This window comes from Nannospalax galili, unplaced genomic scaffold (genome assembly GCF_000622305.1).
Source record: "Nannospalax galili isolate Female #2095 unplaced genomic scaffold, S.galili_v1.0 scaffold1250, whole genome shotgun sequence".
In the NCBI taxonomy this organism is placed as follows: Eukaryota; Metazoa; Chordata; class Mammalia; order Rodentia; family Spalacidae; genus Nannospalax; species Nannospalax galili.
The window spans coordinates 489,973-508,958 of NW_008328704.1; the positions used below are offsets into that span (position 1 = coordinate 489,973).

Consider the following 18,986-nt stretch of genomic DNA (forward strand, 5'->3'; position numbering starts at 1 on the left):
AACAGGTCAAGGTAACCACACACAAAAAAGTTGGGAGGCCGTACAGTGGACCTGACGCAATTTCCACCAGCAAGGGGTACCTGCAGTTCAGTTAGGGGCAGGGGCGGATCACCGGGAGGAGCACGGTCCCCATGTTCTCCAAGGACATATTTGCTCATAGATCCTAGGCCTGTAAAGTCACACCTTAGACACAGGCAGGTCTCCCCAGAGGGCAAGGCATAACCAGTATCTCTGAACCGAGCTCCACCTACACAGGGTGGGGGTGGGGCACATGAGACTTGGTCTTCAAGGTAAGAAACTCATAGGGGGGAGTTCCATGAAACAAAGGTGAGATCCTTGCTCTCAAGAACAATACCTCAAAAAGAAACAATCGATCAAAATACAAAAGCGTATGTTCCACTTTTTTTTTTTTTTTTTTTTGAGACAGGGTCTCACTACATAATTCCAGCTGGCCTAGAACCCGGCAGACAGATAATCCTAGGCTCGTAGACGCGCCTGCCTGCCTCCCGAGTGCTGTCATTTTAAAGGTATACACCTCCAGTACCAGGCCCTGCTCCACCATTTTTAAAAGTCAATGTGACCATCTGAATTGCCTCACGTTTCCGCTTAACCTTAAATATCACTAGTGCTTTTGCAAAGGGAAGTGAGGAAGAGGAACGGCCGCTAGGAGTGCCATGAGCACTAGCGAGGTAGAGGTCAAGTTTAGCAGTGAGGAAAAAAGGGTGGATGGAGCCTTGGCCGGGTGGCTCATGGTAGTATTAGGAGGTTGGGGCAGAAAGACTGCTTTGAGCTCGAGGCCAGCCTGGTATAACCTGGTATCCACAGAGTTCCAGGGCAATCAGGGTGAATAGATGGGTCAGGAGCAGTAAGTCCAACGGAGACAAAAATACGGGCCTCCTTTGTAATTGTTTTTTAAATTTTTAATTGTTTATATGTTGCATGTGTGAGTGTAGTGCCTGCATGTACGTAAACGCACCCGTATCTTGCAAAGCCTGTGGAGGTCAGAAGACGGTGTCAGATCCCCTGGAACTGGAGTTACGGGCGGTTGCTAGCTGCCAAGTAGATGTTGGGAATCGAACCCGGGTCCTCTGCACAAGCAGCCAGCGCTCTTAACCGCTGAGCCATCCCCCATCCTTTGTATTAAGGCTGGTTTGCGGAAGCCAAGGGGCTTCCTCAGCCCGACGTACATGATACCATTTCGACAGTCACTATCGGGGTCCTGCCTTCGGCCTCCCCGACCTAACCCGGCTCCCGAGGTCCGGCGTGCCCTCCGCCCAGCAGCGGCCTCGGTCCCCGCCTAGGGGGAAGGGCCACGAGCGGTCGGAGGCCGAGAGCGAGTCAAGGAAGAGGCCGCGGGGTGCACCGGGTACACTTAACCCCGGCCCCCGACGCCCCCTCACTGAGCAACCCAGGCCCACCACTGAAACGCAGGCGCCGCACGGGCCGCACGCGCGCCGGAAGTTGCATCACCCGCCTTCCTCCGAGTGTCTGGGGGGCGGCACCTGCAAGGGGACGCGGTCCAGTCAGAATGCAACACGAGGGGCTTCGGAGGCGCAGGCGTGGCCCCGCCCACTGCCACGTTCGACGGAGAAACGCGTGGGTGCGCGCACCGCTCGGCCAATCAGGAGCCCCGCGGCCCGAGCGGCTAAATGCCGCGGCCTTTCTAGAGCTGCGGAAGGTGTGGGAAAAAGTCTCCAGTCAGAAGTAGAGAAAGAGAAAGTTCTTCCAAGACAGCCAATCAGAGGCCGGGGGACAAAGCGAGCGCGCGCCTGCCGTCCAATCAGAGGCGAGCTGGGGAAGGCCTTTGAGGGCGTTTCCGACTCCGCGGCCGGGCCTAGCACGGCTATCCAATCCGAGCAGGCTAGAGGCGGGCCTCGCGTCCCTCCTGCCAATCACAGGGCGCCTAGGGCGCATGCGTGCGGCGACCCGAGCGCAAGGCTGGAAGGGAGGGGGGGTGTGGGCGCGTCCCCGGTCCCGGATTTATAAAGGCGAGGCCGGGACGGACGCGCGTTCTCGTCGCCTTTGCTGTCCCGGCGGCGCCGATCGGACAGCCCCGCCCGCCGCCGTCGTCCAACATGCTGAGCCGTGCTCTGCTGTGCCTCGCCCTGGCCTCGGTGGCCCGGGTGGGCGCCGACGTCCCGGAGGAGGAGGACCACGTCCTGGTGCTGAAGAAGAGCAACTTCGCGGAGGCGCTGGCAGCGCACAACTACCTGCTGGTGGAGTTCTGTGAGTGCACGGCGGGCCTGGGCAGGCGGACCTCCGCCCCGGGCGGCCCTCGGTGGCCCCCGCCTCCCCGGGACGCGCCGGCGCGCGGCCCCCGGCTTTGCCTCTGGGAGCATGGCCTGTAGGGTCCCGGGATGCTCCTCGCCCGGCTGTCTCACTGTCAGCTAAGCTCCCTCTAGCCTCCCCGAAAGCATCTTTCCTACCCCCAATGGGACTAACTGTGTCCAGGGCTCCTGGAGGGTGGACTGCTGAGCTGACCACCGGGAAGGTGTCTTTGTGCCCGACGTCCACATGGCAGGATCCCTCTGTGAGTTGGGAGAGACAGAATGGGTCTTGTAAGGAAGCGCAGCAAACCCGAGAGGGCAAGTCCAGCCCTACTTACTCTGCCCGCCCTACCTCTAACCTGCCACAGCTTCCCCCTCGGGAAGCAAGCCAGATCCTAAGCCTTTGCTTCTGTTTACGAGTATGTGGGCTCCAACGCAGCTGCCAGCCTTCCTTGACAGATTGTCACATTCCCACACTGGAAAACAGCTTTAACAGGCACGTTCTTGCCAGGTGTAGCGCTGGGCCATCAACTTTTTAACCTAATGTTGATTCTTGATGGCTACCTGATTATTGCAGGTAATGGAAATTTCAAGTCAGAACTGTCTTGTTGTGTTGGTGGTCACAGGGCAGAGTAGGGGTTGGGGTTGGTTCGTGGCTCATGGCCTCTGTCCTGATGTTGCCCAAGAGTACCAGCTATCAGCTCAGCCTCCAGGATGCCTTCAGACGGGTTATCTTGGTATGTTGATAAGGCTTTATGAAGGGAAGTGCAAAGTAGAAAGAAAGGGAAGCAGTAGACCTGGAGCAGGCTGCGCTCTTTTTCAGATGCCCCATGGTGTGGTCACTGCAAAGCTCTGGCCCCCGAGTATGCCAAAGCCGCTGCAAAACTGAAGGCTGAAGGTTCTGAGATCCGACTAGCAAAGGTGGATGCTACAGGAGAGTCTGAGCTGGCTCAGCAGTACGGCGTCCGAGGCTACCCCACAATCAAGTTCTTCAAAAACGGAGACACAGCCTCCCCCAAGGAGTATACAGGTGCGCCTACGGCACTGTACAGGGAGCTAACCAATAGTAGGTCTGAGAGCTAGGGAACCTTTAGAGGCTTAGAGAAGACCCTGTTCTCAGCTTCTCCAGCTCTTGCATCTGAGGGCCCTGCAAAGAAAAGAGAGATTCCTCTTTGGAAGACCTCACATGAAGACTACCATGTTTCTGATGATATCCTGAGTGTCCTGTTGCTGAGGCTTATCTGGGGATTTACTAATGAGCAAGAGGCCAATGCTGCTCTATCCTCACAGGTCTCTGAACCATTGGTGCTTCTAGAAGCAGTAGTATGGGTGTGACCCTTCTGTAATACTTCCTAACTCTCCCTGGTAGTGTTGCAGTACCCAAGCACTCTTAACTCTCACTACACCTCTCCCTTATGGAGCTGTTCATGGTCATAGCACTGCTGTTGAGCCCCCAGCCACCTCTTAAAGTAATTTCAGAAAGGCTGGACCTTGATGTAGGCAAGTCTATTAGTCACTGGTATCAAAAGAAGTCTTGTGTCTCAAAAAATAGTTCCATGGAACACTGATAAGACCCATATCCACGTGATGGGCAACCTGAAACTATGTTGTCCTGTTTTGGCAAAATGTTCCCCCCAAGAAGCCATGTCCTGTCCAGTGTCGGGCACTCTGGCCACCTCTCTAGGCTGTGTGTGGTTCACTCTTGGAGTAGAAAGTTTGAACTTGATGTTTGACTTCCAGCACCTAGAAGGTAGAGGAAGGAGTAGCTCATAACTTTTTAAAAAATATATATTTTTTATTTTATTTTTCTAAATATTTTACTTAATTATTTTTATTTTATGTGTACAAGTGTATTGCCTACATGTATGTGAGTGCACCCGTGTTGTGCAATGCCATGGAGATCAGAAGAGGGCTTCAGATTCCCCTGGAACTGGAGTTAAGGATGGTTCATAGCCGCCATGTGAATGCTGGGAATCGAACCCTGGTCCCCTGTAAGAGCAGTCAGTGCTCTTAACCACTGAGCCATATCTCCAGCCCCTATTTTTTATTTTATTTTATTTGTATACGTGTGTTGCCTGCATGCAGGTAAGTGCACCCGTGTCGTGCAATGCCCAAGGACAGAAGAGGCTGTTGGATCTCCTAGAACTGGACTTACAGACAGTTGTTAGCTGCCATGTGGGTGCTGGGATTTGAACCCAGGTCTTCTGCAAGAACAACCAGTGTTCTTAACTGCTGAGCCATCTCTCCAGCCTCCGTATCTCATAGTTTTGAGGCCAGTCTGATGTGGATTTTAAGCCAACCAGGTATACAGGTCTTAAAAAAATACAAAACTGGACTGAGGATGGTGTCAGTTGGTAGAGAGCTTACCTAGTATGTATGTGTATGACTGAGTATATGTATCCACCACGTGTTCATTGCCTGTGGAAAGCAGAGGAGGGTGTTGGATCCCCTGGAACTAGAGTTACAGGATTTTGTGAGCCCCCCAGTGTGGGTGCTGGGAACTGAACACTGGTCCTCTGGAAGAGCAGCAAGTGCTATTAACTACTGAGCCATCTCCAGCACCCAAAATTAAAAATTTAAAGAAAGCATTTTTTGAGTCTGGGTCTCTGCAGCCACAGCTTGCCTGGAACTCACTATGTAGACAAGGCTGGCCGTGATCTCACAGAGATCCGCCTGCCTCTGCCTCCTCCTGAGTGCTGGGACTAAGGGCGTGCGCCACTATACCTGGCAAGAAAAAAGAGATTAGAAGCCCTAACCAAAAGAAAAAAAAAAAAAAAGCCTAACCATAGTTACTTTGGTTCTCCACTAAACCCCCAGACTTTGTAGGTGAGAGACGGCAGCTCATAAATCCTTTTGTGACTGACAACTCAGTTTTTCGTTGGCACTGACCTGAAGATTCCTGGTGAATCCAGTGGGCAGTCCTTCCTTGAGTGGTCTAAGTGGTCCTGTACAGGAGGAGAGAGTGGCTCTATCAACAGCCTTCTTAAGGAAGGACAGGCTTTTTTTCTCCACCATGACTGCTTTCAGTAGCATTCAGGCACACTATTTTTCCAGTGGATAGGGCAGGCCCTGGATAGGAACTCCTGGCCCACCTGGGGTGTCAGGGTCAAGTTGAGCCTGTTGTAGGAGTGGTAAAACTGGCACTGAGGTTGACGAATCACATCTCCAGGGGTGTGGCCTGGTACGGGAGCACTGGGAGAAACTGTATGAGCTTTAATTGTTGAAGGACATTTGGGAAATGCAGAGGGATTGTGATGAAATGGCGTGTGACCATTGCATCCCTGAGAGGGGCACTCTTCCCTGTGGTAATCACCACAGGGGCCTCCCTGCAGAACATGTTGCTGTGTGGGGCTCAGAAGAGAAATGGCCAGGCAGGATGGGTGCCAGCCTGTTTCATAGGCACTTGGATTTGTTTGGGTCTAGCTGGCAGAGAAGCTGACGATATCGTGAACTGGCTGAAGAAGCGCACAGGCCCTGCTGCCACCACCCTTTCTGATGCTGCAGCTGCAGAGTCCTTGGTGGACTCAAGTGAGGTGGCTGTCATCGGCTTCTTCAAGGTAGAGCTTTAAAATTCCATTCCACCTATCAGCTGTCCTCGTGGAGGGAGGGGCCCTGTGGTGTCAGAGTCTGTCCTGCTGCAGTTCTGCAGGGGTGCTGCTTGGGGCTGGGGTGTGTGGCCACTTCTGCTTTCCTTTCCTCTTCCAGGACCTGGAATCAGACTCTGCCAAACAGTTCTTGCTGGCAGCAGAGGCCATCGATGACATACCCTTTGGGATCACATCCAACAGTGATGTGTTTTCCAAATACCAGCTCAACAAAGATGGGGTGGTCCTCTTTAAGAAGGTAAGTGGCTCCCACGGCAGCTCTGTCCAGGGCAGTTCAGGTACTAGTCTGAAGGGTACGGTGAGGCCTCCCTTACACTTAGAAGGACCTTGTCAAGCTGTGCTGATGAGATGGATGGTGATCAAGGGTCTCGTTTGCACCTTTTTGGAGTCAAGATGTGGCAGCCACTTTACCCTGGCCTTTGAACCCTGAAGTATGGGGCCTTTGGCCAGCTTCCTGTGACAGCCAGCACTCTGGGCCTACTGAAACAAGGTAGCCACTTCAGACTGTTAGCTTTTTTAAATGTATGTATGTGTGCCTACCCGAGTTTTTGTGCACCTTGTGTGTGCAGTGCCTGTGGAGGCCAGAAGAGGGCACTGGATGTCCTGGAACTGGAGGTACAGGGGGTTGCAAACTGCCATGTGGGTTTTAGGAACCAAATCCGGATCCTTGGCAAAAAGAGCCAGTGCTCTTAATCACTGAGTCATGCCTCCAGCTCTGGACTAGTGGCTTTTTAATTTCAGTTGTGGCAAGATATAACCAGATTGGCTGTTGAAACTGTTCTTTTTTTTTTTTTTGGTCTTTTTGAGACGGGGTTTCCCTGTAGCCCCAGCTGTCCTGGAACTCACTATGTAGACCAGGCTGGCCTTGAACTCACAGAGATCCGCCTGCCTCTGCCTCCCGAGTGCTGGGACTACAGGCATGTGCCACTATACCCAGCACTGTTCTTTTTTTTTAAGATTTATTTTCTATTTTATGTGTGAGTATTTTATTATTATTATTTATTATTATTTGCCTACATTATGCAGGAGGGGGATGGATCCCCTGGAACTGGAGTTACTGACGATTGTAAGTTACCATGTAGGTGCTGGGAACCAAACCCAGTCTCCTGTATGAGCAGCTGGTGCTCATAACTGCTGAGCCATGTCTCCAGACCTAGACTATTGTAGCTTTTTTTATTTCAGTTATGGCAAGCTATAACCAAGTTGGCTGTTTGAACCGAGTTTTTTATTTTCTGTGTTCTTTTGTTTGTTTGTTTGTTTGTTTTGATAGGGGATTACCCTCTAGATCAGGCTGGCCTGGAACTCACTATATATAGTGCTGGTTGGCCTCCAACTCAGGGCAGTCCTCCTGCCTCGGCCTCTCAAAGTGCTGAGATTACAGATGTGATTCACAACACCTAGCCTGAAAATCATTCCTAGTCTTACGGCATTAATTGGACTCAGTACCGATACCTATGGCCAGGACTGTTTCCTCAGCCCAGACAAGAGATTGGGAGTCTTAGTTCCAGGAGGTGTTCCCCCAGTCAGCAGGCCTGCCACCTGGGACGCTATAGATCCTGACCCTGTTGTCATTCTTCTGGAAGCCAAGTGTCTTTGCCGTGTACCTCTTATAGGGTGCAGTAGGCTTCTTTGCCTTTTGTCCTGAGAGTCAGGGTAGGAGCCGGGCACCATGCTTTGCAGCCCAGGTATGCCTGCATTGAGGTACTTATAGGTTAATGCTACCCAGTTGGGAGATGTATGGGGGGAGAGGAAGTTTCAAGGAGGACCTAGGGAATGGAGGGCAAGAGTTGGGGCCTCATGGGCAGGGCAGGAGAATGAGACCTTATAGTGTCCTGGTCTGTCCTCAGGAGGAGGAATGTCATAGCAGAGAAGGAATTGACAGCATTCTATGTTTTCTGCCTCTAAAAGGTTTTCACCAGCTTGGAGCTGAGTAACATGGAAGGTGAGAGATTACACTCTCTAGTGAGGTGTAGGCATCCGGCCCTCTGTGGAGTGGCGGACTCTGTCATGGGGATGGGAGTAAGCACCCCACGGCTTGTGTCTGTGTTTGGCAGTTACCAGTTTCCATAGCCCCTTTCTTCAGAGAACTCCAGCCACTGACACCCTTTACCACAGACGGCCTCACGATGGTACCTGAAAAGGATAGACTTTTTTTGCTAATTACTGTCTTGTCATATGTGCCCAGGAAGTTTTAATTAGATGCCTGACTGAAGAAACCAAAAGTGCTAGGTGAGGTCTTTTTTGAGTCGAGTCTCGCTGTGTAGCTCTGGTTGGCCCCAAATGCAGAGAGATTGGCCTGCTTTTCTGCCTCCCAAGTGCTGGGATTAAAAAAGTGTCCGTGGCATGGTGACACACACCTTTAGTCCCAGAATTTGGGAGGCAGAGGCAGGCGGATCTCTGAGTTCAAGGCCAGCCTGGTCTACATTCCAGGCCATCTGGGGCTATAGGGAGACCCTGTCAGAAAAAGACAAAGAAATAAAACCTGTGTCAGCACGCTCTTGACAAAGTAAGTCTGCAGTATTAGAAAGTCTTGCCCAAAAGTTGAGATGATGGCTGGAGAGTCGGCTGAGACGTTGAGCACTGGCTGCTCTTGGAGAGGACCTGAGTTCGATTCCCAGCACCCCCATGGTGGCTGACAACTGTCCACAACTCCATCCAGTTCTAGGGGAATCTGAATGACCTCTTCTGACCTCCATGGGCATTGCACATACAGATGCACATACCTACATGCAGACAACACACTTGTACACATAAAAAAGAATACAAGTAGGTGGGCGTTGTGGCACACACCTTTAATTGCAGCACTTGGGAGGCAGAGGCAAGTGGATCTCTGAGTTTGAGGCCAGCCCGGTCTACATAGTGAGCTCCAGGACAGCTGGGGCTACAGGGAGACCCTGTCTCAAAAAGACTAAAAAATTAAAAAATAATAAAATACTTTTATTTATTTGTTTTTTCAATATTTTATTATTTTTATTTTGTGTATATGCATGTATTGCCTGCATGTAAGTGCACCCATGTCATGCAGTGCCCGCAGAGGTCAGAAGAGGCCGTCGGATTCCCTGGGACTGGAGTTATGGACAGTTGTTAGCTGCCATGTGGGTACTGGAATTTGAACCCGGGTCTTCTACAAGAACAACCAGTGTTCTTAACTGCTGAGCCATCTCTCCAGCCCTATTTTTTTATTTTTAGTTTATGTGTATGAGTGTATTGCCTGCATGTGTGTAGGCATACCGGTGTCATGCATTGCTTGTGGAGGTCAGAAGAAACTGGAACTGGAGTTATGAATGGTTGTTAGCTGCCTTGTGGGTGCTGGGAATCGAACCTGGGTCCTCTGTAAGAGCAGTCAGTGCTCTTAACCACTGAGTCATCTCTCAAGTCCCATAAAATATTTTTTTGAAAATTCGAAGCTGGGCATAGTGGCGCACACCTTTAATCCCAGCACTAGGGAGGCAGAAGCAGGCAGATCCTCTGTGAGTTCAAGGCCAGCCTAGTCTACATAGTGAGTTCCAGGACAGCTTTTTTTTTTTTTTTTTTTTTTAAAAAAAAAAAAAAAAAAAAAAAAAATTGAGATTGTGAGGAAATGTCTGAAGGCCTGTGGAAGCATGCAAACCTCGTTCAGTCCAGTCCATGCATGCAGGCCGCCACTCATGTCATGTCTGGGTGATGTCTTAACATTAGATGGATGGTCTTGGTGATCCCAGGTCCTTGGAAGGTAGAAAGATCTTTATTTTTGCCTTCAAAGAATGTGTAGCGGGCTGGGGAGATGGCTCAGTGCTTGAGAACACTGACTGCTCTTGCAAAGACCCAGGTTCAATTCTCAGCACCTACATGGCGCCTACGAACCGTCCTTAATTCCAGTTTCAGGGGAATCCGAAGGCCTCTTCTGACCTCTGTGGCATTGTACAACACAACGTGCACTCACATACCTGTAGGCAATACACACATACACATAAAGTAAAAATAATACTTAAAAAAAAATGCAGCACATAGATCTGCCATTCCGACTGTAGGTTTAGTTTGTTTATGGATTTGTTGGTTTGGTTTCGTTTTGAGACAGGGTTTCCTTGTAGCCCCAGCTGTCCTGGAACTCTCCATGTAGACCAGGCTGGCCTTGATCTCACAGAGGTCCGCCTGCCCCTGCCTCCTGAGTGCTGGGACTAAGGGCTTTTGTCACCACGCTGGTTTTGGTTTTTCGAGACAGGGTTTCATGCACCTGAGGCTGGCCTTGAACCTGCTCCTCCAGTTTACTACCAGAGCCAGTGGTTTTTCTTGTTTGTTTTCTGAGTCAAGGCCTCACAGTGTTGCCCAGGCTGGCCTCACTTTGTTCTTCTTCCTCCAGGATGTTAAATCTCTGTCTTCAAATGAACCGGGTTTTCCTGTCTACCCCAGGAGAACCCCTAGAGCACCCTAGCAGGGCCAGATGTTTCTCCAGTAAGTCTAGGCCAGCAAGCTGCTGCTTGATTTTCTTTCTTCTCTGGAGGATGGCTTGTGACCAGGGCTCAGGACAGAGCTCAGGAGCTAGGAAAGCCAGCCAAGGCCACTGGGCACAGGGATGAGCTTTGCGTTCTGGAGCTGATAGCCTGTGTTTTTCTGATGTTTATTTTACCTTTTCTTTTCAAGAAGTTCAGAATGAGTGTAGGGCCAGGGGCCTCTTGAAACATGCAGTGTCATGACCTGGCAGGGCTGGTATTTATACCAGAGACATAGGCAGTATTACAATGGTATCTGCACAAGACCCCCAAGCCAGGCCTACAGTAAGCCCCCACTGAACGAGAACTGTTTTCACCAGACTGAATGAATGTCATGTGGCCATATTGCCAAGAAGATGGCAGCCCAACCCAAGTGCTCAGCTGTTCTCCAGGAGGATCCCTGTTGGTGCTGTGACTCAGCCTCACATCTGGAGAGAGTACCTCATAGAACCAGGCCTTTACCAACTCACTTTCCAAATGCCATGGTGGTGCGCTCAGGCCCTCACCTTACATGTAGCATCCTCTCCAGGCTGCTTTGGGGAACAGCATGGAAGGCACTATCCCTTGGGCACAATGGGCTGTCTGGTCTTGACACTTCCCTGATTTAGTCAGAAAGTCCAGCTGGAACTGGCATCTTCTAGATGTAAACTGCTATGATTGTGGGAAGTGGCTCCTGGGGCGGAGCTCCTTCCCCAGTCCCAAACATCTGTCCACCTGTTCCTCCTCTTTTTTTTTTTTTTATTTTCTGTGTATGAGTGTATTGCCTGCGTGTATGTGAGTGCACCCGTGTCATGCAGTGCCTCAGAGGTCAGAAGAGGGCTTTGGATTCCCCTGGAACTGGAGTTAAGGACGGTTTATAGCCACCATGTGGGTGCTGGGAATCAAACCCGGGTCCTCTGCAAGAGCAGTCAGTACACTTAACCGCTGAGCCATCTCTCCAGCCCCATCTTCCTCTTTTTTAAAGATATTGCCTGCATGTGTGTAAGTACACCTGTGTCAAGCAGTGTCAGTCAAGGTCAGAAGATGGTGTTGGATCCCCTGGAACTGGAGTTATAGATGATTGTTAGCCACCTTGTGGGTGCTGGAAATTGAACTCGGGTCCTCTGCAAGAGAAGTCAGTGCTTTTAACCACTGAGCCATCTCTCCAGCCCCCTCTTTTTTTTTTAATTTTATGTTTTTAGCTTGCATGTATGTAAGTGTTCCATTTGTGCGTAATGCCCACAAAGGCCAGAAGAGGGCATCAGATCCTCTGGAATTGGAGTTGCAGATGGTTATTAGCTACCCTGTGGGTGTGAGAGCAAAAGTTGCTCTTAACCCCTGGGCCTCTCTCCAGCCCCCACCTGCTCTTAAAGTTATTTTGGGGAAGTGTAAAACATCGTGACCAGTAGGAAGAGATGAGTAGTCAGCCCCTGCAGCCTTGGACCAATAATCTTGGCTCAAAAGTACTTGGAATAAACTGGATGTAGTGGTGTTCTATAATCCCAGCATTCAGAAGGCCGGGGGGGGGGGGTGTTCACCTAAAAAATTAACTAAGAATAGGCTCTTTTTTCCTCTGATTCCCAAAATCACACAACGTAACAACTACTCACAGAGTATTTACATTAAGAATTTTGTCAGAAGCAGGGCAAGTTGTCTGGGCTTTTAATCCCAACACTCCAGAGACAGGAGAGGCAAGTGGATCTCTGTGAGGTCAACTGGGGCTACAGGAAGATGGAGACCCTGTCTCAAAAAGACCGAAACAAAAAAGAAAAAGTGTGTCAACCAGGCTGGTAGCACTGGCCTTTAACTCCAGTACTCTGAGACAGAACCAGGTGGATCTCTGTGATTTAGAAACCAGCCTGGTCTATATAGTGAGTTCTAGGCCAGCCAGGGCTACAGATGAGACCCTGTCAGAATTACTGAACGTTCAAGACTAGCCTGGACTACATAATGAATTCCAGGTCAGTCAGAAGTGAAACAGAGGTAGACCTGAGGTGTAAATGAGTTTGTTTTACAGTAGCTGAGCTTGTGGCATGCAGTGTAGTCAGATCTACTCAGGAGGCTGAGGAAGGAGAATCAGTTGAGTATAGGATTTAGAGGACAGGCTGGGCAACATAGCAAGATCCTTGTCTCCAGTAGATCAGAATAAGATTATCAGCCTATTGCATGCTATCGGGCATAACATGTTCCTGTGTGAAGTCAGTTTAGTGACCAGTCTCTTTGTGTTGGATGTGATGGGAGATGGCCGAATCTTTCTGTACCAACTACATCCTGCAGGCCCTTCACTCTACTGCAAACTAGGAATATAGGATGGAAAGACATGCCAGTAAAGCCTGGTTGTGAAAGTAGCTTTGTTTAGATACGGCAGGCTTATAATCCTACCACTCAGGAGGCTGAGACAGGATTATGTGCTTCAGGCCAACTTGGGCTACAGACTACAGAGCTTCTCAAAAGTAGCCTTAGGGCATGCAAGATGACTCTGGGTAAATACACTGGCCACCACACCTAATGACCTAGGTTTGATTCCCGAGACCCACATGGTAGAACAGACAGATTCCCATTTAAAGGTAGCTTTAGCCTCCAGATGCCCCTGAGGGTCTGGGGCCCTGTTTTAGTTGTCTCCCCTGACCCTAGGAGGGCCACGCTTTGTGACCCACTATTTTAGCAACTTAGAGGTGACTACCTTCTCAGCTCAGCTGATGGACTCTTGCTCTGAACAAAGATGCTATGGCTTGTCATGGATGGTCTAGTCAGGGCAGCCTGCTCTGTTCTGCAGAGCATATGCCCTCTGCAGTGACGTCTACCTGTTCTGGCCTGCTCAGACTGGCCGTCCTGCTGCCTGTGCTATTCAGAGCATCAGAGGACCAACCATGAGCCACCAGGCTTGAAGGCTGAACATGCTACCCATTGGTGGCTACAGGGTGGGTGGCTGCATCCAGTTTGAGCTATCAGAGAACAAGTGTGGCCTATCCTCTGAGGCTGGCTCACCACAAATTCTGTTTGCAGTTTGATGAAGGCCGGAACAACTTTGAGGGTGAGGTCACCAAGGAGAAACTGCTGGATTTCATCAAACACAACCAGCTGCCTCTGGTCATCGAGTTCACTGAGCAGGTGAGTCCTCTAAGGGCAGATGGTAGGGGTCCTAGGGCCACTGGGAGAATAGTCTGTGAGGGCTGTTGGCAACTCAGACCCAGTAACTGCTAATTGTCCCACAGACAGCCCCAAAGATTTTTGGAGGTGAGATCAAGACACACATTCTGCTGTTCCTGCCCAAGAGCGTGTCTGACTATGATGGCAAGCTGAGCAACTTCAAGAAAGCGGCCGAGGGCTTCAAGGGCAAGGTGGGTTGCCTCAGGACGGGGGGGCTCTTTCACAGGGCCTAGAAGTCTAGTTGTCTGTGACTGCTCCTGAGAGTCTGGATTTTAGAGGTCCAAAGGGCCAGCCCCTTTGGCTAGCAGGCACCCCCAGATTTGGGGTGGGGGGCACTTTCAGGGATGTGAGTCTGCTTGTCTAAATGTGCCTTTTCTCCCCCAAGATCCTATTTATCTTCATCGACAGCGACCACACTGACAACCAGCGCATCCTTGAGTTCTTCGGCTTGAAGAAGGAGGAGTGCCCAGCTGTGCGGCTCATCACCCTGGAGGAGGAAATGACCAAGTACAAGCCCGAATCGGACGAGCTGACAGCTGAGAAGATCACAGAGTTCTGTCACCGCTTCCTGGAGGGCAAGATCAAGGTGTGGGCTGGGGCTGGGTCACACTAGCCCTAGCTAAGTTGGCAGAGGAGGGTCTGCACCTGGTCTCTGGGACCTAGTGTCCTGTGCTTCCTGCCGTTTTGCTCTCAAAGTCTGAAGACAGCTCAGGTTCCTCAGCACAGAGCTTGTGGTGGTGTGAGGCCTCCCACTCTAGTTACCCACCTGGGGACATGTGTGGAAGCCTTGTGTGCTACCCACCATGTACCAGGGTAGTTTAAGGCTGCCAGGTACCATTGGGATTCCCTGCTGGACAACCCTGAAGGCACGCCTTTTCTCCAGATTCTTGGCAACATCAGCTTTGGTGGCCTGTGGGGGACAGTGTATGCCTCAGCTGTGCCAGATTGCAAAGGGTGGGGTTGCAGTGCTGTCCCTGACCGAGGTCTTTCTCCCCTCCAGCCCCACCTGATGAGCCAGGAACTGCCTGAAGATTGGGATAAGCAGCCTGTAAAAGTACTGGTTGGGAAAAACTTTGAGGAGGTTGCTTTTGATGAGAAAAAGAATGTCTTTGTGGAATTCTGTAAGTGAGGGTCTCTGGCTTCCCAGCTTGCTCTGCCCAGGTGGAAGGTGCAGCTCTGGTCCAGGATGGGCACTCAGCACTGCTCTTTTTCAGATGCCCCATGGTGTGGTCACTGCAAGCAGCTGGCCCCCATCTGGGATAAACTGGGAGAGACGTACAAGGATCATGAGAATATCATCATTGCTAAGATGGACTCGACAGCCAACGAGGTGGAGGCTGTCAAAGTGCACAGCTTTCCCACACTGAAGTTCTTCCCCGCAAGCTCAGACAGAACGGTGCGCTTTCCAGACAGCCTCAGCTAGGCTTGGGAAGAGCTGCTGCTGCCTCTGCCGGCGTGGGGGTTACTCCTCAGAAGCCCCCACCTTTCTACAAGGATGGGAAGCTGCTGCCCATCGGGTCCGGTGGGTCCCAGACCAAGTCTAAATTCCCTTCACCCATTTCCTACAGGTCATTGATTACAATGGTGAGCGGACACTAGATGGTTTTAAGAAGTTCTTGGAGAGCGGTGGCCAAGATGGAGCAGGAGATGATGATGTGAGTGTGACCAATCCGGGCCAGGCCAGCTTTGGGGAAGCTCTGGGCCCTTGTGGGAGGTACCAGCTCAGGTGTTGACTTGGAGATTGCTGGCTACATGACAGGCATAGCTGTGCATTCTTGACTCTGGAACCCTAGACTGCCTGATAGGGCTGAGGGAAGTGCTCTTTAGTGCCCCTTGGCCAGCACTGAACCAGGCAAGAATTTTGAAGGCCTTTCAAAGCCAGATTTTTGGCTTGGAAAATCTTAGGCTCATTCCACAGGACCCTTTTAATCTCCCTGCTAACTTGGACCTGAACTCCTAGACCACTGGCTAAGATGCTAAGATTTACCACTTATTAGTTTGCACATGGCATGCCCTGCTGTCCCCAGGCTAGAGAGAGGACATGGTCTCACTCTCGGGAGCTCAGTAGTATCCAAGTCTTGTGGCCAGTAACCATGATGGTGCTTATTTGGGGAAAGCAGAGAGCAGGCCGAGAGAACTTGGTGGGGGGAGACTTGCTGGCATTTGAAGCAAGGAGTGGTAGCTTGGGCCAGCAGGGTCTGTGCCCGTTGAGGATCTGAGGGCTGGGCCTCCAGGTATACCCGATTCTGAGTGTCCTGCTTCATGCTGCCTTACAGGCAGATACCTTGTGCTCACCACACTCAGGACCCCTGCTGACCAGAGTCAGCTGCTGGTAATGGTGGCCAGGTGCTTTGTGGCCAGCCAGTCTAGTGTGCTGGCTGATCTTGCTCAGGGAGGCCATGCAGCCACACTGCGGCTGTAGTCCTTTAGCCGTCCTTCTTCCTGCATCCAGGACCTCGACTTAGAAGAAGCTTTGGAGCCAGACATGGAGGAAGATGATGATCAGAAGGCTGTGAAAGATGAACTGTAATGGAGACGCCAGACCTGAGCACCCTAACCCAAAACCTCGGTGGGCCGTGCTCCCAGCAGGCCACAACTCCAGAGCCTGACCCTCACCCAAGGAGGGCACGTCCTCGGAACCCAGGGAATCTTTCCGAAGCCACACTTATTCCAATACACTTAAACCCACCTCCTCTTTTGCTTTTCAGGTTTTTGGAATGGGATTTATCTCCAGGCCAGCCCATCTTGAAGGGCTACATTTTTTTAATTGTGATGTACTTTTTTAAAGTACATGGGTTTTGTCCCAAGTGCTCGCTAAAATGTTTGGATTCTCACACTGTAATGTCTTTCCTGTGAGGTCACACTATCACTTCCGATTCCATCTGTGAGACTGAGGCATTTCTTGATGTCAAGGTATTCCACCGTGGCCTGCTTCCCTGAGATTCCTCCCTGCCCTCTGTGGGGAGGGATGGATGGATCTGGACTGAACAGGGTCACTCTCCCCACCTACCAGTGTTGCCGTGACAGCATGGCTTTTGTAGTTTTTGGTTAACCAGGGACTTCTGCATCCTGTCAGAGGGTGGGCCCCCCACATGTGGAAGAGGGCGGTGAGGCTGGACACAGAGGCCAGGCCAGGCCTGGACAGCTCCCCTCCCTCTCCTCAAGCTCAGACTACCGGCCAGCCCACTCTGAGCACATAACTGTGTGACTGTTGGGTTCTCTTCCAGCATGGCCTGTGGCCTATGTGAGGCAAAACCAGGACCCTGGATTTCCAGGCTGGGAGTCAGCCAAGGACATTAGGGCCGAATCAAACGTCCATTCTTCAAGCATTTCTACCATAATATTGGAATTGAACACATTGGTCAAATAAAGTTGAAATTTTACTACCCATCGTCATTCTGCTTTACGTTCTCTGCCAGAGGAGGGGAGCTGAAATCCTGGCACCCAAAGGGACCGAGAGTATAGTGGGGACCCTGTTGACAAACACTCCCACCTACATCAGATTGTTTTCAAAGAAACCTAGGATGCCAGAGACCTCCACTTGGCTATTTGCCTTGGCTCATTCCTCCTGTGTCTGGAATCAGGATGCAACCACCCTGGATCGATCCTGCTGCTAATGGGTGTGTGGTCATTGTAGAACCATCACTACAGCTGTTTGATTAGCTGAAGAGATGGCTCTTGTACAGGACCCAGGTTGGGTTCCCAGCCCCCATCAACTCTAGCTTCAGGATCTCATACCCTCTTCTGGCCTCTTCAGGCATTGCATGCACATGGTGCACTCGCATACTTCCAAGCAAAGCACAAAAATAACCCTAAAAATGTTTCTAAAACCTGGGTGTGGGGCTGGAGAGATGGCTCGGCGGTTAAGAACACTGTTGTTACAGAAGACCTGGGTTCGAATCCCAGCACCGACATGGCAGCTAACTGTCCGTAACTCCAGTTCCAGGGGATCTGATGGCCTCTTCTGTCCCCTGGGGGCATTGCATGACACGGGTGCACTTACCTACATGCAGGCAATACATTCATATGCATAAAATATTTTTTAAAACCTGGGTATGATGGCGCAGGTCTTTAATTCTAGCTTTCAGGAGGCAGAGGAAGGTGGACCTCTGTGAATTCGAGGCCAGCCTGGTCTCCATAGTGAATTCAGCTGGGGCTACGGGGAGGCCCTGCCTCAAAAACAGAAAAGGCATCATACCAAGAGAGGTGGTACCTGTTGATAACCTAGTGTGGGAAATGGAGACAGTGGAACGCAAGGTCATCTTTACCTACATACGTTCACAGACCAATAGATGGATGACCCATGAGTGTCCCCCCAACAAAACAAAAATGCCATTTCTAGGCATGATGCAGCAAGCTTGTGAGTTTGAGGCCAGCCTAGGGTACATAGCAAAACTTTGTCTTAAGAAATGAAAGAAGCTAAAGATGGCTCAGTGGTTAACAGCACTTGCTGCAGGACACAGATTCGGTTCCCATCATCCACATGACAGCTCACAATTGCCCATAACTCCAGCTCCACTGGATCCAACGCCCTCTTCTGGCTTCTTTGGGCACTGCATGCAGGTGGTGGACATGCATATATACAGGCACTAGCACATACACATAAAATAAAAACCAGGCCAGGCATGGTGGCGCACACCTTTGATCCCAGCACTTGGGAGGCAGAGGCATGTGGATCTCTGTGGGTTCAAGGTCAAGCTGGAGTTCCAGGCCAGCTGGGGCTACAGGGAGCCCTTGCCTCAAAAAGACCAAATAAAAATAAAAATCTTTGAAAATTTTGGATTGATTTATATATGTGTATGAGTGTTTTGCCTTCATGTATGCAAGTATACTCATGCATGCATTGCCTGTGGAGGACAAAAGACATTGGATCCTCTGGAACTGGAGTTAGCTGCCTTGTGGGTGCTGGGATCAGAACCCTGGTCCTCTGGAAGAGCAGCCAGTGCTCTTAACTGCTGAGCCATCTCTCCAGCCCTCCAAATCTTACAAAAAGAAAAACCTGTCATGCTGGCTCAGTGGGTAAATGCATCTGCTGACAAGCTGAGTTCAACCTCAAGACCCACAGGGTAGGGGGGAACTGATTCCCGCAAGTTGTCCTCTGATCACATGTACCATGACACATGTACTCCCCCACCCACACACACACACAACAGAACATAAAAATAATACAAGAAGTTTTAAAACAATAAAAACAAGAGCCGGCAAGATGGCTCAGGGGGCAAAGGCACTTGCCACCAAGCCTGATTACCTGAGCACAGTCCCTGGTCCTCACGGGGTAGGAAGACGACGACTCCCACATATTGTCCCCTGACTTCCACACACACGCTGTGACATGCTACACATACAAATAAGGAAAAAAGACACATTACTGCTGGGTGTGGTGGCAAGCACTTTGAATCCCAGTGCTGGGGAAGCTAAGGTAAGAGGTTTGAACGTTCTGAGCCAATATGGGTTACACAGTGATGTTCTCTTTTTGTCTTTTTGAGACAGGGTCTCCCTGTAGCCCCAGCTGTCCT

General features: G+C 50.7%; 1 protein-coding gene across 2 annotated transcripts; it reads left to right on the forward strand.

Moving 5' to 3' along the window:
- The first annotated feature begins 1,912 nt into the window (after nucleotides 1–1,912).
- P4hb (prolyl 4-hydroxylase subunit beta) lies at nucleotides 1,913–16,866 on the forward strand. Of its 2 annotated transcripts, none has more exons than XM_008828446.2 (11): nucleotides 1,913–2,226; nucleotides 3,091–3,297; nucleotides 5,691–5,824; nucleotides 5,973–6,110; nucleotides 13,327–13,431; nucleotides 13,536–13,661; nucleotides 13,856–14,056; nucleotides 14,471–14,591; nucleotides 14,685–14,866; nucleotides 15,039–15,125; nucleotides 15,923–16,866. In XM_008828446.2, exons 1-11 carry the CDS (start codon nucleotides 2,076–2,078, stop codon nucleotides 15,998–16,000), a joined length of 1,530 nt encoding a protein of 509 aa, XP_008826668.1. In that variant the 5' UTR covers nucleotides 1,913–2,075; the 3' UTR covers nucleotides 16,001–16,866. The 2 variants fall into 2 exon arrangements, with proteins under 2 accessions (XP_008826668.1, XP_029417017.1); XM_029561157.1 differs by having other exon boundaries at nucleotides 1,975–2,226; nucleotides 5,586–5,824.
- The last annotated feature ends 2,120 nt before the right edge of the window (nucleotides 16,867–18,986 follow it).

What these genes read in the sequence shown, in the direction of transcription:
- P4hb (XM_029561157.1), top strand. Translation starts at nt 2,076, where the DNA reads ATGCTGAGCCGTGCTCTGCTGTGCCTCGCCCTGGCCTCGGTGGCCCGG. An exon ending in CCGAGGGCTTCAAGGGCAAG is followed by an intron (nt 13,662 to 13,855) that starts GTGGGTTGCCTC and finishes TTCTCCCCCAAG; the next exon opens with ATCCTATTTATCTTCATCGA. An exon ending in ATGGAGCAGGAGATGATGAT is followed by an intron (nt 15,126 to 15,922) that starts GTGAGTGTGACC and finishes TCCTGCATCCAG; the next exon opens with GACCTCGACTTAGAAGAAGC.